The 26,861-nt window shown below is 64.8% G+C and overlaps 3 protein-coding genes across 4 annotated transcripts in view; 2 read left to right on the top strand and 1 right to left on the bottom strand.

Annotated features, from left to right (window-relative positions):
* The window catches only part of TSC1 (TSC complex subunit 1), a 30,128-nt gene extending 27,129 nt beyond the window's left edge, over positions 1–2,999 (top strand). Inside the window, exons 20-23 of the mRNA XM_056132852.1 lie at positions 48–170; positions 1,361–1,548; positions 1,781–1,942; positions 2,044–2,999. Coding sequence (XP_055988827.1) covers positions 48–170; positions 1,361–1,548; positions 1,781–1,942; positions 2,044–2,473 — 903 coding nt within the window. The 3' untranslated portion in view covers positions 2,474–2,999. The remainder of the gene's footprint in view (positions 1–47; positions 171–1,360; positions 1,549–1,780; positions 1,943–2,043) is intronic.
* A 2,104-nt stretch (positions 3,000–5,103) lies between these two features.
* SPACA9 (sperm acrosome associated 9) lies at positions 5,104–7,429 on the bottom strand. Of its 2 annotated transcripts, XM_056133026.1 has the most exons (4): positions 7,282–7,429; positions 5,828–6,030; positions 5,462–5,609; positions 5,104–5,182 (listed from the first exon to the last, which is right to left on the bottom strand). In XM_056133026.1, the coding sequence occupies exons 1-4, from the start codon at positions 7,423–7,425 to the stop codon at positions 5,171–5,173; spliced, it is 507 nt and encodes a 168-aa protein (XP_055989001.1). In that variant the 5' UTR covers positions 7,426–7,429; the 3' UTR covers positions 5,104–5,170. The 2 variants fall into 2 exon arrangements, with proteins under 2 accessions (XP_055989001.1, XP_055989000.1); XM_056133025.1 differs by lacking the exon at positions 5,104–5,182 and having other exon boundaries at positions 5,289–5,609.
* Positions 7,430–11,500: 4,071 nt separating this feature from the next.
* LOC130040669 (adenylate kinase 8-like) overlaps positions 11,501–26,861 on the top strand; it is a 39,389-nt gene continuing 24,028 nt past the window's right edge. Inside the window, exons 1-5 of the mRNA XM_056132667.1 lie at positions 11,501–11,629; positions 13,132–13,216; positions 15,295–15,344; positions 17,318–17,425; positions 21,269–21,337. Coding sequence (XP_055988642.1) covers positions 11,501–11,629; positions 13,132–13,216; positions 15,295–15,344; positions 17,318–17,425; positions 21,269–21,337 — 441 coding nt within the window. The remainder of the gene's footprint in view (positions 11,630–13,131; positions 13,217–15,294; positions 15,345–17,317; positions 17,426–21,268; positions 21,338–26,861) is intronic.

Genomic DNA, 26,861 nt, shown 5'->3' with positions numbered 1-26,861 from the left:
CGGTGTCCCTCCTGGGGGCGTCCGCGCTCATGGCTCGCCCGCCGCAGCTCTCCAACAGTGAGTCGGTGCAGCAGCAGATGGAGTTCGTGAACCGGCAGCTGCTGGTGCTGGGCGAGGTCAACGAGCTCTACCTGGAGCAGCTGCAGAGCAAGCACTCGGACACTACGCAGGTACGGCTGGGAGGGGGTGGGGCGGGGTACCGTGTTTGGGGGTCTGAGCGGCGCTCAGGAGGCCCCATGCCCTCTCAGTGGTTCGGCCGCCTGATCGGCATGTCCGGGGTCTGAGGATGCTGCTGGGCCACCCCCTGGGTGCTGGGGGTTCCATGCATGGCAGCCCTTCACCCTCACTGGCTGGCCCCCTCTCAGGGGTCAGAGGGGAGACGGGGCCAGCGGGGAAGGGCACTGGTCCCTCACCCGACTCGCAGTGCCTCCGTCCGTGTTGTTCCCTGCTAGCATTGGGCCTGGTTTCAGTGGGGTTTGGGGGCGGGGGGGGGGGGGGCTCGGCTTGGCCACGCAGGTTTCTGTATTTGTAAATGGCCCAGGAGTGTCGGGCTGGGGCAGGGACAGGCATCAGGGCAGCTGCCCGGGGCTTCATGACCTGTCGCTCAGCCAGACAGGCAAGCACTCCTGTGGAAGGTGCTGGAAGGAGAGGGGGCGGCAGTCCTGGGGGCCCAGCCAGGGGTGGGGACAGCCGCCCCCCCCCCCCCCCCACCAAGAGGTGGGTGTGGCCTTCCTGCAATGCCTGGCCGGCCCCTGCCCTGTGGACTGTCCCCTGCCATCTGTCCTGTGGGCGGGGCCAGTGGGCAGGGGGGGTGGCTGCTTCCTGCCGCCTGGGAGACATTCCCGGACACCATGTTCCTGGAGTGGCCTGGCCCGTTGGGCTTGCGCGGCCCTGGGCAGGGTGGCTGGGGGGTGGGTAGAGCCCGCAGGAGGAGTGTGTGGCTGCTCCGAGCTCACGGCCATTGTCCCTGGGCGCAGACTGATGGCGGGAGTCCGTGCTGTGTCCCACTGCCGGCAGGCGCCCTTGTCCTGGCAGCATGGGAGGCTTCTGGAAGGCCGCACCTCCTGCCCCTCAGTGTCTGGGCTCCCTCCTGGGCAATAAGGGCCGTATGTGGCGCTAGGGGTTGAGCTTGGGCTGGCTTGTGCCGGGCAAGGGCCTGCCCACCATCGTGGCTTCGTGTGGCGGTCTGTGATACACGTGCCGTGAGGGACCGGGTCGGCCGTCTGTTACGCGTCTGTTACGCATACTCCCCGCGGGCTCCGCTTCAGGGCAGGCTCCTGGGTCCACCCACCCCCTTCCTGTCTGTGCCCAGCGGCCTTGGGGGCGGGCTCGTGACCCCAGGGCTCGCCCTGCTTGTCAGGAGGTAGAGATGATGAAGGCCGCCTACCGGAAGGAGCTGGAGAAGCACCGGAGCCACCTTCTGCAGCAGAGCCAGAGTCTGGACACCTCCCAGAAGCGGGTTCAGGAGCTGGAAGCCCACCTGGCCAAGAAGGACCACCTGCTCATGGAGCAGAAGAAGTACTTGGAGGACGTCAAAGCCCAGGCCAGGTAGCGTCGCTGGGCCTGGGGCGTGTGCTAGGTACAGGCATGTGCTGGGCACGGGCGTGTGCTGTGTCCAGGTGTGTGCTCGGTATGGGCATGTGCTGGGCCTGGGCGTGTGCTAGGTACGGTGTGTGCTGGTCGAGGCACGTGCTGGGTCCAGGCGTGTGCTGGGCGTGGGCTCTGCGTCCACCCGGGCCAGGGGCGGGGCTGCCTCCACCCGCCGTGTCCATGTCCCCAGGCAGCAGCTGCAGGCCTCGGAGGGCAGGTACGTGGCTCAGAAGCGGATCACGCAGGCCTTCGAGCTGGAGATCTTGGATCTGTACGGCCGGCTGGAGAAGGGCGGGCTCCTGAGGAAGCGCGGTGAGGCCCCCGCGGACGCGGCGGAGATGGCGGAGGAAAGGTGCGAGTGTCCCCAGCAGGGCCGCGCGGTGCGGCTGGGCATGGTGGTCGTGCCAGCCGCCGTCCCGCCTGTCCCATCTCCCTCCCGCTGGTCTCTTCCAGGCTTGACTGTGGCAGCGACGGATGCTCGGGCCTCGCAGCGGGCCGCAGGGAGGAGGCGTCTGACCGCAACGGGGAGCCCCGGCCCCCCCGGCCTGGCGGTGAGCTCCCGACCCCAGAGAAGGGCCCCGGGCTGAGGGCCCCGCTGGGCGGCCGCTGGGAGCCGGCCGTGGGGGAGCCGGCTGTAGGCTCGCTGCCCAGCTCCCGGAGCTTCCTGGGCATGAAGGCGCGGGAGCTGTTCCGCAACAAGAGCGAGAGCCAGTGCGACGAGGACGGCGTGGCCGGCGTGGGCCCCTCGGAGGCCCCAGGCTTGGACCTGGGCAGAGACATTGGGGGGGACCCAGAGAGCCCGCGCCCGTCACCCCCGAATGCGGACAGTGTAGGACAGCTCCGCATCATGGACTACAACGAGACTCACCACGAACACAGTTAAGGACGGGGTCGGTCAGCGCTGACCCAGTCGGTGCCGGAGCGGGCGGTGTGTGCGTGTGCCCAGCCCCAGGGAGACGGAGGGGAAGTGGCAGCTGGCCGGGCACGGGGCGCCGGGGGCCGGGGCCGGAACGCCTCCCCGCCGCCCCCTCCCCTGGGCCCGCGCCCCCGGCCCTGCCTGTCTGGGCCGGTTTGCCTTCCTCTGTAGCTTTATTTTCTCCCTGGGCCCCGGACTGCCTGGTGCGAGGCCAGACGGGATCTGGGAGCCGCACGCGCCTCTCGCCTGAAGCCCTGCCAGCCAGCCGCAGGCGCGGGCGGGCGGGGAGTGTGGCCTCCTCCCACTCCGTGTGAACTCCCCGCTGCAGGTCTGTGTGCCCTCGCGGCCTGCTTGGGTTCCGATGAGCTCCTGCAAAGTTCTGTGTGAACAACTTGTGTGTCTGGGAAAGCCTGGGCCGGCTCGGGGCGCCCGAAGCGTCCGGGAGCTCCGTGTCCCGTCGCCCCACTACCTCTGCTTTCTCGCACGTGCCCAGGAGCCGGGGGGGTGGTGCGGGCGGCGGCCAGACCCTGTGCTCAGCCGGGGAGGGCCGGGCGGGGCTGGCTCTTGGCACCATGTTCCGGGGAGTCTGGCGGCCAAGGGTCGGCCCGAGGAGGGGAGATGGATGGTACGAAGGCGCGTGCGCGGGTTCAGGCCGCTGGGTAGAACGTGGCAAGCAGTGCTCTGGCCCGCACGCAACATGGCACCCGAGGGGCCCACGTGCTGGGCGGGCTTCCGCCACATGCTCGTTCAGCGTTGTCCAAAGGAAAGCGTGAAAGCCAATCTGCTCGGGTCCGACTCGAGTCTCAGTCAAGCACCAACAGATTCCCGGGGGGGACAGAGGTCACAGGTCATGGCCGAGCCCTAGTCCCCAAGTCCCCTCCCCACACCACAGAGATGTGCGTCCCGGGACAGAGGAATGAGCCCGTGGCCTCCATGGCTGCAGGGACACACACACCTTGGACCCCGGGCCGCGGGCAGGAGGGCTCCCGGTCAGCAGCGCTAGCCGGTGATGGTTCCCTGTGGGCCCCAGGAGCTGCATCTGGGCACTCCCAGGCCTGCACCCGTTGCTTTGGTTTGGGAGGTGATGGCGTGGCTGGAGTCGGGATGCCTGGGCCTGTTGGGCACGTGGGGGTGACCAGGGAGGGAAGCTTGAGGTTGGGGCCCCTGCTGTGGGTGGTGCCTCCTGTGAAGTGCAGCTTGGGGTCCGCTGGGGCCATTCGGAGGGGCACCTGTCCACCGAGAGCTGCCTCAGGCTGGCATGGCTGTGTTGGCCCAGGACAGGGAGGCTGCCACCCGCCGCCGGAGCCGTGGGAAGGTGGCGAGTGTCTGTTCCGGGGGCCCTCGAGGAAGGGCTTTCGAATTGGCCTTGGCACCGTGTCCTACCAGCAGAACTCCCATGGGTATTTAAAAGCTTCTCACGGGTCTGCCATGGCGCCTGGGAAATTCTCGCTGTGGGGGTGGAGGAGACAGCGGCCGGCCGGCTTCTCAAGGGGAGGGAGGCGGTGGCGGGTGGTGTGGGGTCGGGACTGCAGACGGTTCCCTGGGGGGGGGGGTGATGCGCCCGCTGCTCCATCTGTTCCCCAGGAGAGTGAGCACTCATCTCTGCCGTGAGCTGCTCGCGGCGTGGCGGGACAGGGTGGCGTGGCTGGTGTGACTGGGCTGTGGCTGCGTCCCGGGGGCAGTGCCCCGAGACGGTTACACTCCAGGGAGGGGCCCTGGGCGCTGAGAGCAGGTGCTGTTCGTCGGTGAGGACGGGACACTGGCGGGGCTGAGGGGCAGGCTGCCAGCCCAGGGAAGCCCTGGGCCTTGAGAGAGCGAGTGAGGGCACCTCAGCGTGAGGGCGAGTGGGCATGAGGGCGTGACGGCTGCCCCAGGGACGTGCTCGGCGGGGGCAGGCCGGGGGTGTCCACGGGGACGCTTGTGGTCTGTCTGCATCAGCTTCTGGGCCCCGTCCCTCCCCAGCAGATGGCACCGAGGACTCTGCTCTAGGGTGGGGGCACCCGGAGAGGAGGCCCCGGGCGCGGTGTCCCTGGAGTCCCGCCATCACGGAGGCTCACGCTCGGAGACTCGTCTAGTCTCGTCACTCGATCATGCAGCACCAGGCGGGCCGCCCAGCGTGGAGAGGGGTCTCGGGAGGGACGCGGGTTCCCTCTGGAACGTCCTCTCGCCCGGAGGCTGACGGCTCCCGCCCGGCTTTGAACACAAACGGCAGGAGTCATGGTACGGGGGAGGGCGCCGTCCTTCTCAGAACATTCTCGAATGTCAAGGCAGTCGCTTGTGTTTAACTGTGAACAAATAAACATTTATCGTTTTGCACTACCACGCCGTGTGGCCTGACCGGCTTCCTCCTGCCGGGTGCTCGCGGTGGCCTCCGCCCCGTCGTGTGCCACAGAGCCGCCTGCGGGCCCCACGCTGTGCCGGGAAAGGGGCCGCGGCCTTCGGCAGACCTGGAGCGCACCGACCCCCACTGCGGCTCCTGTGCCCGTCTCAGCGGGCCCTGGCCGGAATCGAAAGTGGACACGGGTGCAGGGGTCCCTCGTCTGGGTTCCCCGGGGCCTGGAGAGGCCGGTCCCTGAAGGGCCAAGTCCCAGGAAGCAGGCCAGGCGGAGCGGGTGGAACACTTTATTCTTGCCTGCCGCCCCCGGGAGCCAGAGGGTACAGAAGCTAAGGCGCCCCCTGCGAAGGAAAAGCAACAGTCAGCCGGGCGCCCGGGGGCTCGCGGTGCCGTCCAAGGTGCCGTCCTGGAAGGTGGGGGCCTGTCTCGTTCCCCAGACTGGGGCCGGCCAGAGGGGGCTACAGGCCCCTGCCGGGCGGTCTCCAGGGCGGCCGCATGCTCTGCTTCTTCCCCCTAAGCTTTTCTCGGATGCGCAGCCTGCACGGGAGCCGGGCCCAGGGCTGGCGGCGGGCGGGCGGGCCCGGGTAGCCGGCCTCCTGGTACAGCCGGGACTCACTCACGTGCGTCAGGGCCTTGCGCGGCAGCTTCTCCGAGTGCGCCACCCACTCCTTCATCAGGTCCAGCACCAGCGGGATGAGGCTCACCACGCCGCCGTAGTGGTTCCTGGCCTCGTTGCAGCTCAGGTGGTTCACCACGTCGTGAGGGTACCTGCGGGCCCCCGGCCACAGGTTCACTGATGCGCCCGGCTGTCCCCTCCCCAGCCGCGGCTTCTGGGGCTGATGGGGAGCCAGGTGAGGGGACCCCCGGGGACGGGCTGCAGGGATGGGGTCTGGCTCAATGCCCTCTCCGTGGCCTGGGCCGTCCCCCGCCCCAGGAGGCCTGAGCCCCTCCCTGGAGCGTCCCCCTCGCCACCGGCCAGGCCTCACTTGGCTCGGAGGCTGCTCAGGTCGTGGCTCGGGCTGATGAGCGTCTTGCACTTGTCCAGGATGTTGCTGGTGACCGGCGTGCCCGCGTGCAGGCCCTCCAGGTGCTGGCAGAGTCTGGCCAGCTCTGTGCAGATGTCCAGGAACATGCAGAGGATGCGGCGGTAGGTGGAGCTTCCGCAGTGGTGCTCCATGTAGGTCTGCACCTGCGGGCCAGCCCGTGAGCCACAAGCGCATGTGTGCATGCCCGGCCCGCTCACCAGCCCCGACAGCCTGGACTTCTCACATTTCTGTTTAGTTTTTGGTTTGGGGCACGCCTGGCTGTGCCCAGGGCTGACTTCTGGCCCTGCATTCAGGAATCTCGCTGGTGGAACTCCTGGGTGCCAGGGATTGAACCCAGGTCGACCGTGAGCAAGGCAAGGACTTGACCCGCCGTGTGACTGGCCCTGGGGACTTCGAGTGGGAGCCCCAGAAGCAAGAGGGCTGGTCCCGAACTTCTTCCAGAGGCTCCGGGACCGTGGGCGGCCCCAGGAGGAGGGTCTGCCTGGTGGGGTCCTGTCCGGCAGCGGGCACCGTGACAGTCTGGGGGTTGCTTGGGGCACTGAACGGGGTTCAGAGTTCAGGCTTCTGGCAGAAGCTGGTACCATGGAAGGCGTTGGCCTTGCAAGCCGCTGCCCCGGACTCGATCCTGGCACCCCGATGGTGCCCTGAGCCAGCCTAGATCTCTGAGCAGTGCTGGGTAGAGCCCAGAAACGGGGGGGAAGGGAGAGATTTTATTATTTATTTTTATTAAAAACTTTTTTGGGGAGTCACACCGGGTGGTGCTCAGGGGTTACTCCTGGCTCTGCACTCGGGAATTACTCCTGGCAATGCATAGGTGGCATATGGGATGCCCGGGATTGAACATGGGTCAGCCGAGTGCAAGGCAGAAAGTTTGCAAAGTTAGAAAACCAGATTTCCCCCCCCAGGGAGCCACCAGGCTGGGTGCCCCTCAGATTCCTCTCAGATTCCTGCCTGCACTTCTGAGCAGTTCCAGCCGGGGGCCCACTCCCATGGCCACAGAGGGCACCGCTAAACACCCCTGAACAAGAGTGCCCGGCAGAGCTGGGTTCAATCCCAGCACTCAGAGCAGCACTGAGCACTGAGCCAGGAGTACCCCGCGCACCACTGGGTGTGCCCCTCGATAAGGCCCAGCCAGGCGCCTCGTGGTGCAAGCAGGGAGAGGGCTCCGGTGGCGTGTGCGTGCTCACGTGCCCGCCTTCAGCCTGGCCGAAGCTGAGAAGGCACCGGGGTTGGCCAGCGGTGTGGGTGTTTATTTTCAGTTGGGGGCCCACACCTGGCTCTGCGCTCAGGGATCACTCCTGGGGGTGCCGGGGGCCCTCTGGGTGCGGGAGGCGCTGTGGTGCCGGGGCGGAGTTCGCGGCCTGCGTCCCCTTGGCCCCCTTGGCGGGCCGCACCTGCGCGATGGTGGAGATGGGCCGGATCTTGTCGTGGGCGTTGTCGCGACAGTGCTCCAGGGCCGCGATGAAGGTGAACTGCTGCTGCTGGAAGAGCCGGTACCGCTGCTCCACGGTGCGCAGGGTCTCCTTCACCTCATTCATCCTTGGCGGGAGCACTGGAACCTGCGGGGAGTGTGCGTGAGCACGGAGCCCGCGGGAGAGGGGAGCGCCCAAGGGGGGGGGAGAGAGAGGGACGCCTGCGGGGGTGGGGGGAGAGGGGGAGAGAGGGGGCCCGTCGGGGGAGAGGGGAGCGGCCGCGGGGGGGAGAGGGGAGCGCCCGTGGGAGTGAGGGGCGCCCGCGGAGGAGAGGGGGAAAGAGGGGGCGCCCACGGGGAGAGAGGGGGACGCCCGCCGCGGGGAGAGAGGGTGCCCCTGGGGAAAGGGGGCGCGTCTGGGCCTCGCGCAGAGGGGTCCACACCACCATCCCGCCCCAGCCTCTCCCTCCTCCCCATGGTGGGTCTGTCATTCAAGGCCGGTGCCTCGTCCCACTGGGAGGAGCAGGGCCCCCCAGGTCCAGGGGCCTACAGGACTGCGGGGAGCCCAGCAGTGCTGGGGGTCCCAGGCTAGGCTGTTGGTCCAGGCAGGGTGGGAAGGACACGGCGGGGCTGGGGGGGTCGCCAGTACCTCTGGGCCGAGAAGGGCTGGAACCACCGCCGGGTTGGGAGACGCAAACACCGGCCAAGGCCCGGGGACGGAAGCAGGGGTGGCAGGCGGGTCCTGGCCCTGGGGCCTCACGCCCAGTGGTGTTGGCATGCACGGGCAGGACCCGCAGCCATGGCGACAGTGCTGGCCAACAGCAGGGCAGTGGCCGGTCAGCGGGAGCGGTGGGGGGTGCCCTTTCGCACGTTTGGCTTGCCAGGACCGGGTGAGGGCCAGGCCCCGGGACTCGTGTTGAACGTCCTGTCCTTGGAAAGCCAAAGCGACTGCTACCGACCACAGAGGCCAGGGGAGTAGGCGGCCAGCGCCAGGCCGGAGTTTCATCCCTGGTGTGCCTGCGAGGCCTGAGTGAGCACCCCCAAGCCAAGGTGGGCACAAGGGGGACCCACCCGCGGGGCCTCACAGCTGATGGCAGCACCCAGCATGTGGAGCCCGCCCCCGTCATCGCCAAAGAACACGACGTCAGAACTCGGGAGTCCAGGGGCCAGAGATCAGACTGGGGGGGGCGGGGGGGAGCGCCTGCCTCGCACACGGCAGATACTGCCCCGAGCCCCCCGGGTGGCCTTAGCACAGGGCCGGAGTGAGCCCTGGGCACTGCCACGCGTGGCCCCCGGTCAGTAAATAAATACTGGAAGGGCCAGAGGAGGCAGCAGCAGCCGTGCTGACCCCGCCTTACGGTTTTATATCCTAAGTGGGGTTTTGCAGTAAGTTTTATTCTTACTTGGGTGAATAGGTTGAGATCATTTCGGCCCCAAGACCTCTAATCATTCGCTTTACTGCGCGGGTGGTCATGCGAGAGTTGGCTGGAGTGATAGCACGGCGGGTAGGGCATTTGCCTTACACGCTGCTCACCGGGCTGACCAGGGTTTGATTCCTCCGCCCCTCTTGGAGAGCCCAGCAAGCTACCAAGAGTATCTCACCCACACGGCAAAGCCTGGCAAGCTCCCCATGACATATTTAATATGTCAAACACAGAAACAAGTCTCACAAGGGAGACGTTACTGGGCCCGCTAGAGCTAATCGATGAACAACGGGAGGACAGTGCTGCAGTGCTTACTTGGATTTGGGGGTCACGCCTGGTGGGGGGTCGTGTGGTGCTGGAGTCACATCCAGGGCTCCCACTGCACACCACACTGTAGGCCCTGGAAGAGCTGCATCTTGGCCCAGCACAGAGATCTGCTGTGCCTGGTTCACTCCCCACTTACACAGTGCTCGGAGGACAAGGAAGGCCAAAGCGTGCACTTGGGGGTGGCGTGTGCGCAGTTTGAGTCCCCCCCTTCGGGAAAACACAAGGCTCTGGGGTCACGAGTCTCCAGTTCAAGTCTTCCCTGCTGGGCGGTGGAGCCGGACAGGCGAGCGAGGGGGTCGTGTTGTGTGGGCACTGTGCTCCCCAAAGCAGGGGCGGGACCCCTGGCAGAGGGGCTGTGGAGGTGCTGCGGGGGGCAGGGTGCAGGAGCGCATGGGGCCGAGGGACCCTGCATGGTGGGAAAGCTGCGGCAGCACCCTTGCACCCATACACGCCGTGTTCACACAGGCTGGTGTGCGTCACACGCTGGGGCCGGCACCGGCCAAGAACCTGGGGGAAATCCTCGCTGAGGGCACGGGGTGGGGGAGAGGAAGAGCAGGACCAGGAAAGCACTCGTCCTCGGGGGCCGGAGCCATAGCACAGCGGGGAGGGCGTTTGCCTTGCACGTGGCCAACCGGGGTTTGATCCCTGGCATTCCATAGGGTCCCCTGAGCAACGCCAGGAGTGATTCCTGAGCGCAGAACCAGGAGGAACCCTAAGCATCACCAGGTGTGACCACCTCCAAAAAAGCCAAAAATAAAAAAGCCCGCTCCTCCTTTTCTTGGGTCTTCGCCACCACCTTGGGAAGGGCTGTCCCGAAGGTTCTGTGACAGATGAGCAAACTGAGGAGGAAGCGAGTTTCCAGGATGCGGTGCAACCTTGCCCGACTCAAGCTAACCGGCTTGACAAGGGCGGTGGGTGGAGGACCAGCACCAGGAAAGCGGCCTGGCCGTCCTACGGGCCAAGCACAGTCACGATCCTATTGCCACCAGCCTTGATATCCAGCAGTGAGAGTGATGACAGGCACGGGGGAGGGGGGCAGCCCTGTGTGACTTCCTGCCAGGTTCCCCACGGTACACACCTGGGCAGAGAGTTCCCGAGAGCAAAACCAACCCAGACCGTGCTCCGACAGCTTGTGACAAGCTTGCCAGGCAGAGGAGCTGCAAAGAGCTACCCGGGGTGATGGTGCCGAGGGGGAACTCTGCAGCCAACTGCGCGGGAAGAAAAGGGTCCGGGGTGCAGGGACTTGCCCGTGAGGCGGGAGGAAGGGCAAAGGCGGCTCAGCCACTGGAGTGTCCGCCCCTACACACCACCAACCCACAGGGTGAGGCTTTCACGGACTTATACCGTCCAGGCTGCCAAAGAAGCTTAAATCATGGTTAGAAAAGCGCCCAGAGCAGGAAATAAATGAGAGAGGCAAGCGCTTCGGAAATGCCCAGGCAGCCGACAGCGCAGGCCGCTGTGATCTTTGAGGGTGGGGTGGGGCGCCCCTCTTTTCCCAGCTGCCTCTGCGGGCAGGTCTGTCGAGCCCACCTGGGCGTGTGGTCCCGGGAAGGGGGCTGAGCTGCTTCTCCCCGGGGCCCGGGAGCCCGGCCGGGCTCCACCTTTCTGACTCAACGAGTGACCCTGGCCAAAACCGGCCTCCCTGGGCCTCAGTTTACCCACCTGTAAAACGAGGCAATTTGCTTTACTCTTGAAGAGCCTTGGATCCCAAACGCCTCCAGACCCAGAGCTGATGAGAAGCCAGAAGGGGGAACGCCTCGCCGCCGGCCCGCCCGCCCCGCCCCGCCCCGCGCCCCTGCAGCCCCTCCCCCGGGTGGCGGGAGGCGGCGCCTCTCCTGGGCCCGCGCGGTCCGGGAACGGGCCGTGGCGGCCGCGCGCTGCCCCTCCCGAGCCTCAGCCCCCGTTCCCCGCGCGAGGGGCAGGAGGCAGAGGCGGACCCCCTGGCCCCCGCCCGTCTCCGAGCCCGCCCCGGGCCCGCGGAGACCTGGCCTGTCCTAGGCGGCGGCGGCGGCCCGAGGCCTCGGTGCCCGGCGGGGTCGGGTCTGGCGCCCGGGGGCGGGGCGGCGATTGTTAGCGCCGACGCCGTCGCGACACGCCGCGTGGCAACCCGCGCCTCGCCCGGGCGGCGGGGGCTGGAGCCGGCTCGAGGGTCGCCCGCCCGCCCACCCGCCCGGACCCTCCCGGCCGCGCCCACCCCGGCGCCTGCATCTTCCAGACGGGGAAACCGAGGCCGGGGATTCCCCCGGCGCGGGGGCCGACGTGCCTTGCGGGTGCTGCCGGGCCGGGCGCTCGGGTCCCCTCCGGGGGTCGCCTCTGGTCCCGGGGGGCCGCGGCCGGGCGCGCATGGGCGCGGCGGGCTGCAGGCCGGCTCGGCGGCGGCGGCGGCGGCGGCGCGCTCTGATGACGTAGGACGCGTCTCCATGGCGACACAGCTCGGCGCGGGCCGGCGCGATGGAGGTTCCGCCGGGCCGCTCGATCTTCAAGGTTTCGGGGGCCCTGGACGCGAGCCTGTCCCCGCATCGCTTCTCCGCCGACATGCCCCAGTACGGGGAGGAGAACCACGTCTTCGAGATGATGCAGGTGCCGGAGCCCCGCCTGGCGCCCCCGCGGGCCGGGACCCCCGCAGCGAGGAGACGGCCAGGGGGCGCCCAAGCGGGTCCCCCCTCTCTGCTCCCGCCGCCCTCCCTGCGAATGCCCGGTTCAGGGGCGGTTCCAGGGGGTCTCCGCGTCCCGCTCTGCCGGCCCCCGGCTGTCACTCGGCTCCTCAGGGCGACGCCCCGTCGGCCCGGGCCCCAGCTCCGGGGGCTGCCCCTGACCCTCCTGGGGGTCCCAGGCGGTTCTCCGGGAAGCAGGTGCCCAGTCTCCAGAGCTCTTCCCACCCCGTCTCCTGGTCGAACCCTGCCAACAGGGCCGCCCAGAAGCCTCGTTTCTCCTGCAGCCCCGGGGGCCTTTGCCAAGTGCTCACTGAGGTTGGCCGGTTCCAGGGTCGAGGACTCAAGGGAAGGAAACGTCTCCTGTTGCGGGGGCAGCGGGGCAGGGGCTAGGTGCCACCCTGGGCGCCCTGCGCCCGCCCGGGAGAACCTGGGGTGGCAGGCGCAGCCCTCCTCTGCTTTCCACCCGTGGCAGCGTCCTGCCCTGTCCCCATCCATGTTCACATCGGCTCTCGGGGCCAGCGTGATGCAGGGGAGCTGGCCTTTCATGCCGCAGCCCACCTGGGTATGATCCCCGGGACCCCGTGGGTTCCCTGAGCCCCGCCAGGGGTGATCCATGAGTAAACCCTGAGCTCATCCGGGTGTGGCCCAAAACAAAAACCAAAGGGGCCGGTCCTTCCTCCACCTCATCCTGCCCTGCACTCCTGCCTTTCTGGCAACTGTTTCGAAGACTCCAAATAGTCACGTGACTAAGCCCCAGGTGGCTGCCTGGAACCGGGAGCTGTGTAGAGGTGGGGCAGCAGGGACCAGGGCAGGGGCCAGGGCAGGAAGCTGAGCTGAGACTTCTCGCAGTCGGGTGCTCTTGTCCGGCACACCCTGAGGTGCCCTGGCCTGTCTGCTCCTCGGCCTCTCTAGGGGGACACTGCTGTGGAGTGCTTGTCCCCAGCAGACACCTCCATCTGGGGCTCCTGGACCAGCGGCCAGTTGGGGGTGTTGTCAGGGAGGCCCATTGCTGTGGCGACCCAAGGTGCAGGACAGTGATCCGTGCGAGCGAACAGGCTGCCAGGGCTGGGTGAGCCTGAGCACAGCACAGGTAGCACAGGGGAGCATGTCTGGGAGGCCTGGAGAAAGTCGGGGAATGGCCCCACCTGCTCTGCAGCAAGGGGGCCCACCCTCACGCCTCTGCTGAAGAAGCCAGCTACGGACAAGCCAAGCCCCTGTCCCGCCCGAGGCTCTGTACCCCCAGTCCTGAAGAGGAGAGTGCTGGGCCCTGGGCATGGAGTCCGCAGCCGGTACCCCCGCCTGTCTCCCGTCTCTGTCTGTCTGTCTGTCTGTCAGTCTGTCTCTCTCTCTCTCTCTTTCTCTCTCCCTCCCTCCCTCCCTCCCTCTCCCTCTCTCTGCAGCCGGTACCCGGCCCATCTCTCTCTGCAGTCCTTGCTGGAGCAGTTGCTGATCCACCAGCCCTCAGAGCCCATTCAGTTCATGATCCATCACTTGGAGCTGGACAACGATGACGGTGAGCTCTGGGCGCCCCTGCCCCCCCCCCCGCCTCTCCCTGCCTGTGGGTCCCAAGACCCAGGAAGGGGTCAGTTCTCCAGGGTCTGAGTTTCACGCAACACCACACATGGAGCCTATGTTACACACACCCACTCCCACACACCGTATGTGGTTGTATGACTTGTTTCACCCCCAGCAGACTGTTCTGTGTTCCACCCCCACTGTCCTGTGTCACCTCCACACTGCCACCGCCCCCAGGGCCTCGCTGCCTGGGGTGCTCCGTGCCTGCGCCCAGTTCCAGGGCCCACGCCTCTGTGTGCGCCGTGGAGTGAGCTTCGGGCCCCACTGTTTGCCCTGCGCACCTGGATCCCTCCCGCTGCATCTGGGGTCTCCCCTCCTCGGGCTGGGTGGGTCTCTGGGTGGGCTCCCAAGGAGAGAAGCCCGCTTGGTGCCCCTGGGAGCGGCCACAGCCAGAAACCCTTCCCCAGCCTCCGTGGGCGCACCCGTGTGAGGCCGGACCTCTGGCCTCCCCACACCACAGCGGCCTGTGTCCACCCTGAGGTGGAGGGCGCTGGGGAGTGGGGGCAGCCGCGAGCACCGTGTGGGAGCCCCCGTGCCCCGCCTGGCAGGAATTGAGCACTGACGGGCCACGCTGTTGGGGTCTGCCCCTTCCCTGTGCCCCCAGCCACTGCGCCCGCCTTTGGGTGCAGAGAAGCTGTTCGACCCCCAGCCCTCAGGACTGCACCACAGACAGCTCCTCCCGTGGGTCAGGGTGAGGCTGAGAGCACCGGCCCATTTGTCCGTCCATCTGTCCGTCCGTCCGTCCATCCGTGTGTGGGGCATGAGTGGACGTCAGAACTGGCTGCTCCCCTCATGTCCAGTCCCAGGGAATTCCCCCAGCACCCTGCGAACCCGGGACTGTGACTCGGCCCCCGAGTGCTCCTGGATGAGTGCTCCTTAGGCTCCCAGGCCGAGCTGGGGGTGACGCAGGTATGGGCGCGTGAGCTGTGTCAGACCCTCCCGCAGACTCCCACGGCATCCCACTGCAGCCATGTTCCCACACGCTCGGCCTGGCCTGGCCTCCTGCTCCCAGGGGGCTGTGCCCCCCCGACACGCCCCCCCCCACACCTGGGTGTCCAGCTCTCGGGCAGGTGTGTCTGTGGAGCAGCATCTGGGGTGCGCTCTGCCTCGCCCCACGGTGCCTAGCTTTGGGGTGGCCTTGGCAGCCATGGTCCAGGCCAGGGCAGGTGGGGTCCAAGGTTCCTGGGGGTGGCCAGACTCCTGCGCCTCCCGGTGCGTGGGGGTGAAGGGGAGAGTCGCCTCTTTTCCACAGCCCCCACTGGATCCTGCGAGCCCAGCCTTGGTGGGCCTGGCTGGGGGGCGTCCCTGATGTCCAGGCTGGGCTCCTGCCGGGGCCCTGACTCAGGGACCTCAGCCTGGGGGTGTCTCTGTCCCCGACTGCCGGGCCAGCGGCCGCTCCCTGGACCTTGCTCTGTGTCCCTGGCAAGGGCTGGGGTCAGTGGGCAGCGGCAACCGAGAACGTTCCCGGGCTGGGGAGCGAGGCTGAAGGCGGAGTCCCCCATTTGCAGAGAATTCCCCCGAGGTGAACACCGAGACCTTTCTGGCCTGGGTTTGTAAATCTGGGCCACGCGCCCAGACTTTCCTCATGATTTCCCTCTGTAACGTGATGGGGAATACAATTTACTAAATAAAAAAGCATAAATATGAAGGGAAAACAAAAGCTTCGAGGGTGGATTTACATAAGATACAGCTTTCTTTGAGAGCGTCCAGAGACAAAGGCCCCTTTAAAATGCTTTATGGCGTTTGAAGCCCAATCGTTTCTGGTATTTATGACTTCGGCAAACAAGTCGCCGTGCGCGTGTCCCCGCAGAGACAGAAGAATAAACCGTCTCGGCCATCACTTACTCTAAACACCGGCGCCTTCCGGGGAGTGCGTCTCCGTGGCCTTTACAAACGGCCGCGTCACTGGTAGAAAATGAAGTCTGGGGCGAGCAGGAATCGATAGGAGTGGGTGCCGGGACGTGAGGGTCGCTCTGTCACCGCGAAAGGTGACAGGCTCATCTTTTTCTTCCACAGTACCGAAGATTGTAATATTAGGTCCACCGGCCTCGGGGAAAACAACCATTGTAAGTGTGCCACATTATATATGGTAATGCCGTAATTCTTCATCACCTCCACAGGCGCACTCCCCGCCCCCCCATCCTGCCTTATTCTGTTCCGAGGGGCAGTCTGTGGTCGGGACACAGTCCCACCCGTGTCCCCGAGTCCTGGGGTTGGTCCCCTGGCTTGGTTCTGCGCCCCTGCCCCTCACTCTCTCTGCTCACCCCAGTCACCCCAGTGACAGAATTGGGACCCATTTCCAGGAGGAGGAAGTGGGGCTCATCACTTCAGACAACTGGGAACTGTCCAAAGTCAGTCACTGACTTCAGACAATTGGGAAAGGTGCAGGAAGGCGAAGGAAATCCCTCCCTCCTCCTTCCCTCCCTCCTTCCCTCCCTCCTTCCCTCCCTTCTTCCCTCCTTTCCTCCCTCCTTCCTACCCTCCCTCCTTCCTTCCTCCTTTCCTCCTTCCTTCCTTCCTTCCTTCCTTCCTTCCTTCCTTCCTTTCTCCCTTCCTTCCTTCCCTCCTGTTTTCCTTCCTTCATTTCTCCTTCCCTCCTTCCTTCTCTCCCTCCCTCCTTCCTTCCTCCTTTCCTCCTTCCTTCCTTCCTTCCTTCCTCCTTCCTTCCTTTCTCCCTTCCTTCCTTCCCTCCTGTTTTCCTTCCTTCATTTCTCCTTCCCTCCTTCCTTCTCTCCCTCCCTCCCTCCCTCCTTCCTTCATCCCTCCTTCCTTTTTCCTTCCCTCCTTCCTTCTCTCCCTCCCTCCCTCCCTCCTTCCTTCCTTCCTCCCTTCCTCCCTCCCTCCTTCCTTCCTTCTTTTCTCCCTTCCTTCTTTCTTCCCTCCATCCCTCCTTCCTTCCTCCCTTCCTTCTTCCCCTGGCAGGCTTGGGGGATCCTACGGCCGTGTACACAGCAGGCCCCTCCCTGCCACCACTCTCCAGTCCCTGTTTTATTTCCTTTGAAGCTGCTTTGGCCACTGTAGCATTGGCCAGTAAGACACAGGAGCCAGTGTCCAGCCTCTGACACCTGCATCCCTCCCACGGTGCTGACTGGGAGCCTTTGCTGTCGCTACTCTGTCAGCTGTGTGGGGACCCCCAAGTCTGCTGCTTCAGTGCAGAGTGTGAACTGGGGTCCCCTGGGGCTTGAGGTTGGAGCTGCATCCCCCAGACCCCTGGCCCTGCACACTTTGCTCCCGCCAGTGGCCGGGCCACGCCTCCTGTCTGCACACAGTGGGGTGACTGTTCAGATTCTAGTGGGGGGGGGGTGGAGCCTGTGGCGGCCACTGTCCTGCAGGCAGTGCTAGCCCAGGGCTGCTTCAGGCCTCACTCAGCCCTTTGCACCCCAGAAACGAGCCCGGGATGGCGCTGCTGAGAGCAGACCCGTATGCCTGCTGTTTTTGTTTGTTTGTTTGTTTAACATATATTTTTTTCTTTTTTTATTAGTGAAACACCATGAGGTACAATTATAGGCTTACAAATTTTGTGCTTGGGTTTCAGTTATACAATGATCAAGTGCCCACCCCTCCACCAGTGCCCGTCATCCATCACCACGGGTCCCAGCATCCCCCTCACCCCCCATCCCTCCCGTCCCATCCTGCCTCTGTGGCAGGGTATTCCCCCTTGTTCTCTCTCTCTTCTTTTGGGTACTGTGTTTCGCAAGAGAGGCCTTGAGTGGCAATCATGTTTGGTCTATAGACTACTTTTAGCATGCTTCTCCCACCCTGGGAGGGTCCTCACAACACCCTTTATTTGGTGCTCTCTTCTCTATCTGAGCTTCCTTTTCCCCTAGCACGTGTGGCTGGCCTCCAAGTCATGGAGCAAAATTCCTGGTACTAATCTCAGCCATTCCTGGGTGTTAGTCTTGAGTTCTGGGTCAGTTTCTGTGTTTCCAGGGCCTTGGCCGTGTGGGCCCCACCCCAGGGCGCGCCCCCCACCCCGCCGGCAGTGAGGAGGGCGTGCTTGGGGGAGCCCTGGATCACGGCTGTCCCCGGTTCCCTCCAGGCCATGTGGCTTTGCAAGCACCTCCAGAGCACCCTCATCACCAGGGACAGCCTGAGCCGCCGCTTCTCCTCCATGGCCTCGTCCTCCCGGCACCCCCAGAGGCCCCAGGTAGGCTGGGGGGGGCAGTGAGGGCCCCTGCTGCTCTGAGCCCCAGTGGAGAGGTGCGGGCACCCCCAGGGCCCAGTCCCGGGATGGCAGCCTCCTCTGCACCCCAAATCCCAGCAGCCCCACCTGGAGCATTTTTAGGGGAGCTCAGGTTCCCTCCTGCTGGACCCACCACACGCCTCAGAACCCCGGAGCCATTACAGAGCGTTCCAGACACGAGGCGGGGCCCCGCAGCCAGTGGTTCTCGGCTTCCAGGGCCAGCACTGGAGAAGGGGCAGGAGGCTGGGGGCTCAGGAGGGGTCTCAGCTGGTGGGCCCGGGACCTGCAGACACCTCCTCCTCGGTCTGCCTCAGTGCCAGGACGCCCTGCGTGCCGACTTGCAGGACCCCTGGGGGTCTCGTGTCCAGCCTGGGCAATGGCGGCCAGGCCTCCCTGTTACTCAGGACCACCAGCTGAGACCCCCGACTGGGGTTCCCTCCCGAGTCACCGTGACGCACGCCCGCGTCTCCTCATGGCCGGCCAGACAGGGCAGAGCCGAGTGCGGCCGAGTGCAGGACCCGTGGAGGCATGTGGGTGCCCCTCCCCGCCCCTCTTGCCCTGAGTCCTTTCCTGGTGGTCTGCTTACGAGTGCGGGACCCCCAGCCCGTGGTGGCTGCAGCCAGCTCCAGGCCAGCCCTGAGCCCCGCCTCCAGGCCCAGCTGAGTAACAGGTGACAGGAAGCGTTTGTCCCAGAGGAAGCCAGGGCCCCTTCTCGCCCAGGCTGGGCATGGGAGCGTTCTCCTCTTCCTCTGCCGCGGGACTTCTCTTGTTTTCCTCGCTGGAGCCTCTTCTCCATGTCCCTGGAGCTGAGATTCTTCTTTCATTTTTTCTTTTCCTTTTGGGGCCGCACCCAGCGGAGTTCGGGACTGACTCCTGGCTCTGTGCTCAGGGATCACTCCTGGTGGTGCTCTGGGGACCCTCTAGGATGCCGGAGATCGAACCCCGGTCATCACGTGGGAGGCAAACACCCTCCCCGCCATGTCCCTGCTCCGGCCCTGTAACCAGGTGTCAGAGGAAGTCCTGGCCGTGGCCCCCATGCTGCCAGGGGCCCCTCTGGTCTGGAAGGTGTGGACACCCGCTGTGGATAGTTCCCGCTGCTGCCCCCACAGCCCCGGGCCCAGGTCTGCAAGGAGGCTGCTGACCCGTGCCCCGTGCAGAGCCAGAACTTGGGGCGCCCCCCCCCGCCCACTCAGTGCCATCGTGAGGGTGCGGGCTGCCCGGTGCCCAGCTGCGCTCTGTGCGACATGGTCGAACCCCAACTCCTGGTGCACTATTTGGGGGCCCTCGGAGGTTCCCGGGCTCAGCCCTGGGACACAGTAGGAGCCCTGATGCACACCAGGCAGGGCTCCAGCTGCCCGAACCCTGTTGGGGAGCAGAGCCCACTGGAGCCTGATTCCCAGGAGATGGGCTGGAAGGCCTCCGGCTGATGGTTGTAGACTGCCCCACCGCACCACCGCCTCCTGGCTCTGGGACTGGCTGGCACTCTGTCCATCCCCCCCCCCCATGACAGGCGCCCAAACCCCGGTCCTGAGCAGGTCTGGATGGGGGCTGCCCCGGGGAGGGAGGGTCATGGTGCTCCCTGGCCCCCCCTCCAGCCTGGGTGGGCAGTATGCTGAGAGCGGAGAGGCCGAGCCTCCCCTCCATCTGCGTGTGCCTATGTGCACACCTTCATACATGCCTATGTACACGCCTGTGTGTGTACGCCTTCATACGTGCCTGTGTACATGCCTGTGTGCACACCTTCATACATGCCTGTGTGTATGTTCGTGTGTACCAGCATGTGTATATGCCTATGCCTGCCTTCATATGTACATACATTCTTGTCTGTGTACCTGTGTGTTTTCCTTCGTTTATCTTCTTGCGTGTCTGCATGTGTACATGCCTGCATGTGTACCTGTGTTTACCTGTGTTTATGTGCATGCTTGCATGCATGCCTGTGTGTGTACCTGCATGCGTGCCTGCATGGATTCCTGCATTTATCTGCATGCCTGCCCGCGTGTACCTGCGTTTATCTTTGCACATACCCGCGTGCCCCTGGCCCTGGCTGCTGAGTGCAGCGATCTGGTGTCCTCTCGGGTGTGCCCATGGCCCGCGGTGCCGATACTGACCTCACCTGAGAACTTGTTACAAACATACGGGAACAGACAGACGAGTGATCTGTGGGTCTCTCCCTCTGGGAAAGGGAGGGGCCATGACTGCATGGGGGGTTCAGGAGACGCTGGAGGCAGCAGACCCTGGGCAGAGCCAGCCTCGTGTCCTCTGCTGCTCCCTCGCGCCAGCCAGCAGCCAGCACACCCACTCTCCCTGCCCAGCGTCCCTCCGTCCGTCATCCATCCATCGATTTGTCCATCACCCACCCGCCTACACCTCACCCACCAATCCACCCGGCCCTGGTCCGTTCTGAGCTTCCCGTGAGGTCACAGGACTCGGTGTCGGGGTCACCCCTGCCAGACCCCAGTTGGCTACAGAGAGTGAGGTCCGGTTCCCCCCTCCGGAACTGTGGCCGTCTCCAGGGCGGGGGTGGACAGTGGTCAGGGCCTGCGTGCTGGCTAAGGGGGAGCAGAGCTGGTGGTTGAGGGCATTGGTAGCGCTGGCCAGCCTGGAGTGGACCTGGCTGTCGGGCAACGCAGGACAGCTAAGTAGCGGCTGTCTGTGTGTGTCAGTGTGTATCTGTGTATGTCAGTGTATGTCACTGTGTGTCTGTGTATGTTATTGTGTGTCAGTGTGTGTCTGTGTATCTGTGTGTCTCTGTGTGTCCGTGTCTGTGTGTTTCTGTGTGTGTCTGTGTATGTCAGTGTATTTCACTGTGTGTCTGTGTATGTCAGTGTGTATCTGTGTGTCTGTGTGTGTGTCTGTGTGTGTCTGTGTGTGTCTGTGTGTGTGTCTCTTTCTGTGTCTGTGTGTCAGTGTGTGTCTGTGTGTATCTGTGTGTCTGTGTGTGTGCGTCTGTGTGTGTGTCTCTGTCTGTGTCAGTGTGTGTCAGTGTGTGTCTGTGTGTGTATCTGTGTGTCTGTGTGTGTGTCTGCGTCTGTGTCTGTGTCTGTGTGTGTCAGTGTGTGTCTGTGTGTGTATCTGTGTGTCTGTGTGTGTGTTTCTGTGTCTGTGTCTCTGTGTGTGTCTGTGTGTGTCTGTGTGTGTGTCTCTGTCTGTGTCAGTGTGTCAGTGTGTGTCTGTGTGTGTATCTGTGTGTCTGTGTGTGTCTGTGTCTGTGTCTCTGTGTGTCTGTGTCTCTGTGTGTCTGTGTCTCTGTGTCTGTGTCTGTGTGTGTCTCTGTGTGTGTCTCTGTGTGTGTCTCTGTGTCTGTGTCTGCGTGTGTCTTTGTGTCTGTGTCTGTGTCTGTGTGTCTGTGTGTGTCTCTGTCTGTGTCTGTGTGTGTCTCTGTCTGTGTCTGTGTCTGTGTCTCTGTGTGTGTCTGTGTCTGTGTGTCTCTGTGTCTGTGTGTGTCTCTGTGTCTGTGTCTGTGTGTGTCTGTGTGTGTGTCTGTGTGTGTGTCTGTGTGTGTCTGTGCGTGTCTGTGCGTGTGTCTCTGTCTGTGTGTGTCTGTGTGTGTCTGTGCGTGTCTGTGCGTGTGTCTCTGTGTCTGTCTGTGTGTGTCTCTGTGTCTGTCTGTGTGTGTCTCTGTGTGTGTCTGTGTGTGTCTGTGTATGCCTGAGTGTCTGTGTGGGGGGGCCACTAAAGGTCAGGCAGGGCTGGGGCCGGTCTACAGCTGGAGGAGGGGCCAGGGCTGTGGGTCAGGGTCCGTCTGCCCGGTGCCGGGCAGCTGCATGAGCACTTGCCCGCAGGCTCAGCCTCCCTGTCCTCCCCCAGACCCTGAGCAGTCCATTGCTCATCCAGATGCTCCGCTCACGGCTGGCCGAGGACGACTGTGTCCGGCAGGTAAGGGGCACTCGTGCCGCCTCCCGGGATGCTTGGCTGTTGGGCGGGGCGTGTGTGTTCCTGCCGCAGACACCGACAGAGATGGAAAGAGGCAGATCGGGCACACCAGGGCGGCACGCCTGGGCCGCGGCCAACCGCGCTCAGTCCCCGGGCTCCCCTGTGAGCCCACCGAGAGTGATCCCTGAGCACAGAGCCAGCAGTCATCCCTGAGCACAGAACCAGGAGTTAGCCCTCAGCAGGGAGTCAGCCGGGAGTCAGCCGGGAGTCAGCCCTGAGCACAGAGCCTGGTGTGGCCCCAAAGCCCCTTCCCCACAAAGACAGCTCCATGCAGATCAGCTGTGGGTGTGGACATGCCTTTGGATGGAGGGAAAATAACAAGGGAGAACTGGGGGGTCCCCTGGGGTCCCTGGGAAGGGCTGCCACCCGGGGCTCAGGGAGCACCTCTGAGGGAGGGCAGCCCCTGACACAGGGATGCCCCAGCAGGACACCTGACCCGCCTCTGCCCTCTGCCCTCTGCCCCGCCCCTTTGCAATGAAGACAGAGGAAGTGGCCTTCTGTGCACTTCCCGAAAAAAAGCTTAGCAGCGTTTTTTAGCATCTTTTCGAATCTAACATTTCTTGGCCGTTGGGGGCCCCCCCGAGGCGGCCCAGGCCCAGCAGGCCTCCCTGTGCTGTGCCCTCCGCCTGCCGGGCTCCTCCTCGGCACCTGCCTTCACTGCGCTCCTGAAGGGCATCAGTTTGCAGTTCCGCACGGGCACTCCTCGCCCTGCGCTTCCCCCTGAGAGGGCTGTGGCGGCGCTGGGCCCGCCCGCCCCCCCAGAGCGGTCAGCAGCGTTGGCCATCTCGCGACTCGGGCTGGGCATGTGCTGCCTGGGGGAGCCTTTCGAGGTACTGCTGAGCCCCGTGGGTTCACGGGCTGCTGAGTAACTGGCTCTCTGGGCTGAGCCGCCCAGTGCAAGGCAGCCGCGGCCCAGATGTCCACCTGTGCAGGGCCCGCGGGCAGCTGAGGAGGCGGAGGCCGCAGTGAGGCCCAGTGGGCAGGCCCTGGAGGTCGAAACAGAAAAACGTGGCGCTGGAGAGTGAGCACAGAGGGGAGGGCGCTTTCCTTTCCACAGCCGGCCAGGCTCAACCCTGGGCACGCCACAGGGTGCCCTGGGCCCTGCAGGAGTGACCCTGGGTGCACAGCCAGGAATAAGTCCAGGCGTCACCCCAAAACAACACCCGTCATCTGTTCAGGAGTGTAGGTCAGGGAGGCTGCCGGGACAGATGCCAGACGGGGGGCGGGCGCGCTCTGGTGCCTGGGGAACCCAGGACGAGACGGGGGAACGAGACGGGCCACCGTGAGCCAAGGAGCCCGGCCAAAAAAATTTTGCTTGCCAGCTTTCCCCACCCGTGGGGCGAGAGGGAACCGGTCAGGAAAGCGCCCCACCCCCAAACAGCAGCAGGAGACCAGCACGTGAGTGCTCGGAGGCCGGAAGGGGCCTCTGGACAGCGGGAATGTGGCCGCTGCTCCTGCAGGCAGTGCTCCGCTCTGCATCACTGCAGGTTCCGCGGGCGGCGCCAATTCCTCCTCCTCTAACCACCCAGGGTCACTTCAAAGGGAGGCTTCAAAGAGACTGCATTAGGCGGCGGCGCTCAAGAAACACCCCAGCCTGCAGCCAGACCCCGCCAGGCTGGCACTGCAGCTCTGCCGCGATCTGGCTTCCCGCATCCTTTCCGGCCGCGCTGCTGAATAATCATCATCACCGTAGAAATGAATATGCAGAGAGATGCCCCCTCCCTGAAGCCCGGAGCCCGGCTGCCCGGGGACCGGGTGGGTTTTGCACGTAATTAGGAGCCCCCTCCCGAAATCCTGCGGGGCCCACAGGAAAGGCGCGCGCGTCCACGCGGGGGCATCGGAGTCGCGTGAAAGGAGCCGCCTGAGCTCCTCTCCGCTGGACGCTGCCGGCAGCAAGCGGCCAGGGTCCAGCGCTCCACGGTGGTGGCCTCGGTTCCGGGGCTGGCTGGTCCCGCATCCAGTCCGAGGCCGGAGCCGGGCTTGCCCCGCTGGAGTGTCAATCAAGCGCCAGCCCCGCCCTGTGCGCCGCCCTGGCCCAGCGCTCCCCGCCTCGGTCGCCTGGTCCCCAGCGCTGATCCCTGGCCTGCCTACCATTTGGGGGGCCACTGTTGTCCAGCGTCTGGGGTGCCTTCCCTCCCTCCCTCTGCAGCAGGCTCGGGTGAAACCGGCCGAGGCCGCCCACGGTGGGCCTGGGCGAGACCAGGGCACGGCTGGTGCTGATGAAGTGCCTGTATGAGAGTTGCTAGGAGAAAATCCAGGGCAGGGCACCCTGAAGTCTGCGCAACTGGGGTGCAGGCGCACGGCGGGAAGCACCCGCATATCCCAGGCTCCGGGCTGGGGGTGACAGCACTTCCCCTCTAGGAAGAGCCAGGTGAGCCGATAGGGTGAGTCCCCCCAGCCGTCCTCCTGACAGTTGGGAAGCCTCTTACTCTTGGTGTGGGCAGAGCCTTGTGCTCCCAGCTTGGGGGGATCCCCAGTGACCCCAGCAGGGCACCTCCCGGTGTGTCTCACAGCCGCAGCTCCCTCTGCAGGCTGAGCAGCTGGCAGAGTGGCTCGACTGTTCATGGGGCGTCCCTGGTGGCCGGTACCTGCCCCGACTCTCGGCCGGGTGGCACCACCCCACGCTGATGGTGCATTAGGACCCCACAGTGGGGAAGCTTTCACCAGACCTGCCTTGGCAATCCGCCCCCCAGCGCCCCAGACCATCGGAAGCAGAAGCCGGCGGCTGACTTCTAAACAACTCATTCCCTACAATGCTTGGTCTAAGAGATGTGCCTAAATGCCCCCAGAAAGCCCAGGGATGAGGCTGGCTGTGCCCGGGGGACCGTCTTTGTTCAGCAGCACAGAAGCATCTTCCATTCCAGAGTTAATTCAAGGCATCGCCTTGGGGGCCCTGGGGGTGGCATCAGAGCTGGAGCTGGGCCTGGCGTGTGTGAGGCCATGCTTGATGCCATGCTTGGTGCCTGGCTCCGCGGGGCTGCCCCAGCACTGCACAGCCCCTGGCCTGTGAGCTGGGGGGTGTCGCAGACAGGAAGGCAGGAGCCAGATGAGTCCAAACGTGGAGATTGCCTGTCCTGTCCTGGAGAACACGGAGGGAGACCTTCCTCGCCCGCAGCCTGCGGCTCGCAGAACCGCCCTGAATCCCCACACTGACCCCGCAGAGGCTTCCACGCGGGCACTAGCCAGGCACATACCAGGGATATGACAAGGGAAGGTGACGGCACTTGCCCCCGTGTGTCCTGCTGTCTATCTGCACCCCGGAACCACGGCTGAGCCAGAGGAGGCTGTGTGTGACTGCAGGGGACTCTGACACCCAAGGCCAAGGGTCCGCCCGGCCCTGCCATCTCCCAGCTGGTGGTCATCAAATGTGGCACCTGATGAGGTCTGCTGAACCCACGCCCCAGATTTTCGGAGCCGGGCAGTCCTCCGTGCATTGCCCCCAGCCCCGGATTCCCAGACTTGCTTGGGGGTGGGCGTGGGGTGTTTCCGTTTCTTCAGAGGCACTCAGACCCTCGGTGCTCACTCCGTTTGAGGAAGGCTCAGGGATTCATTCAAAGAGGAGCAGGGAGGGGGCAGACTGCACTGTGGCGAGAGAGTTTGCAGCTCCCTGCTGGGATTCCAGGATCCTTTGTCTTCTCTTTCTCTTTGGTGGTGGTGGGTTTTGGGCCACACCTGGTGGTGTTCAGGGCTCATTCCCGGGAAGGCTCTGGGGACCGGGTGCCGTGCCAGGGTCTGAGCCATGTTGGCTGCGCGCAAGGCCTGTGCCTCGGCCTCGTATGTCTCTCCCGCCCCGAGTCCTTCCCTGCTTGGGTCAGGGGTCAAGCAGGGTTTTCTTGTGGGGTCATGTTCTGGTGGCAGTGCCAGACGTGGGTCCAGAGACTCGCAGCTGCCGCTCACCCCCTCCCGGGGTCGCAGGGCTGGCACCTACCGGGAGGGACTCTGGTTTCCTTGCTGTTGCTGGTACCTGGAAGATTTGTAGCTGAGTGCTCTGCATTATGGGCAGCGGCTGAAGCAAGGTGGAGGGCGGGGCTTACTTTGTGGGCGGGGCTCGATAGGGCGGGGCTTTTGTTGCGGGTGGGGCTTGAGGCACAGGGTTTGCATTGTGGGTGGGGCTTGAAGTGGGGCGGGGTTTGCATTATGGGTGGGATTTGGGGTATGGGCGGGGCTTTAAGCAACGGGTTGCACTGTGGGGGCGGGGCTTGCCAAATAAGCAGGGCTTGGCATGGGTGGGGTTTGTGTCATGGGCGGGGCTTGCGTCGTGGGCGGGGTTGCAGATGGGTGGGGCTCGCAGTGGCACAGGGCTGTCCCAGGTCTTCTGGGGAACACCTGGGGCTGGGGGCCTGGGGGAGCAGGTAGAGCACGTCCTCGCCTGCCCTCACTTGGAGGTGATCCTGTACCCAGGGGTGGTCGGGACCATGGTTGGCAGCTTGTAGATGTGGGGTCCCGCCCTCTGCCAGCCAAGGTGCAGTCTACCCTGCTTCCAGCCTCCCCTCCCCCGTCACCCCTGCAGAGCCCTGCCCGCACTCCTGGTCAGAGGCCGGAGCCAGGTTTGCCCTCAGGAGCCCGACAGCCTGTGACAGGCGCCTCGGCACCCGTGCACCTCGGCTCTCAGCTCAGTGTTGTTGGTTGGGTGGGTAACCACCATGCCCGCTGGACAAGCCCATGTCCAGCCTTGCACCCCAAGCATCGTGTCTCTCCGGCATCCTCCCTGTCCCGCAGGCCCCTCAGTCTCCTAGCCCCCGCAGGAAAACGCCCCCTCTCTGAAGGAGGGTCAAGCAGGCAATGGGGGCACTCCCTGGGCTGGCCACGGGGTGGGGGTGCCCCGGCACTCCTCTCTGTCCACAGAGGAGCAGGTCAGGGCAAGCCTGTCCAGCCGTGGTGGGGGCTGCACAGAGCGGGCTGCAGAGAGGCGGGGCTGGGAGAGGACCCATGCAGCCCTGCCGCGATGGTTTGTGTCCTGGTTTGCGATTAGACTGAAAGGGGCCAGAGAGGGAGCGGGCCTTGCGCTGTCCCGGCTGGGAGCTGCAGGTGAGGCCCGGAGACTCTGAGCAACCGCGTCCTGGGACCCTCTCCAGATTTCTGAGCGTAGCCCCCAGGGGCTTCTGGGTGCCCTTGGGCCCCCCACAGAGCAAAAGTAAACAGCTCTAAGGGGCCAGAGTGGTGGTGCAGTCGGCAGGCGCTTGCCTTGCATTCCATTGACCTAGACAGCATCCAACATGATGCCCAGAGCCCCACTGGGAGGGGGGTACAGAGCCAGGAGCAAGCCCTGATCACCACCCAGTGTGGCCCCCAATAGGTAAAGGTAAAGGCCCCCAATAAATAAATTATAAAAAATAAAAATCTTGTGGTTGCCGAGATAATACAGCAGGTAGGGCACTTGTCTTGCACATGGCCAACCCAGATTTGATCCCTGGCATCCCATACAGTCTCCTGAGCCTCGCGAGGAGTGATCCCTGAGCACTGAAAC

The sequence above is a fragment of the Sorex fumeus genome, unplaced genomic scaffold, assembly GCF_029834395.1.
Source record: "Sorex fumeus unplaced genomic scaffold, SorFum_2.1 ptg000095l, whole genome shotgun sequence".
In the NCBI taxonomy this organism is placed as follows: Eukaryota; Metazoa; Chordata; class Mammalia; order Eulipotyphla; family Soricidae; genus Sorex; species Sorex fumeus.
Note: the sequence above shows the minus strand (reverse complement) of the source record. Positions and strands in the feature narration are given on the sequence as shown.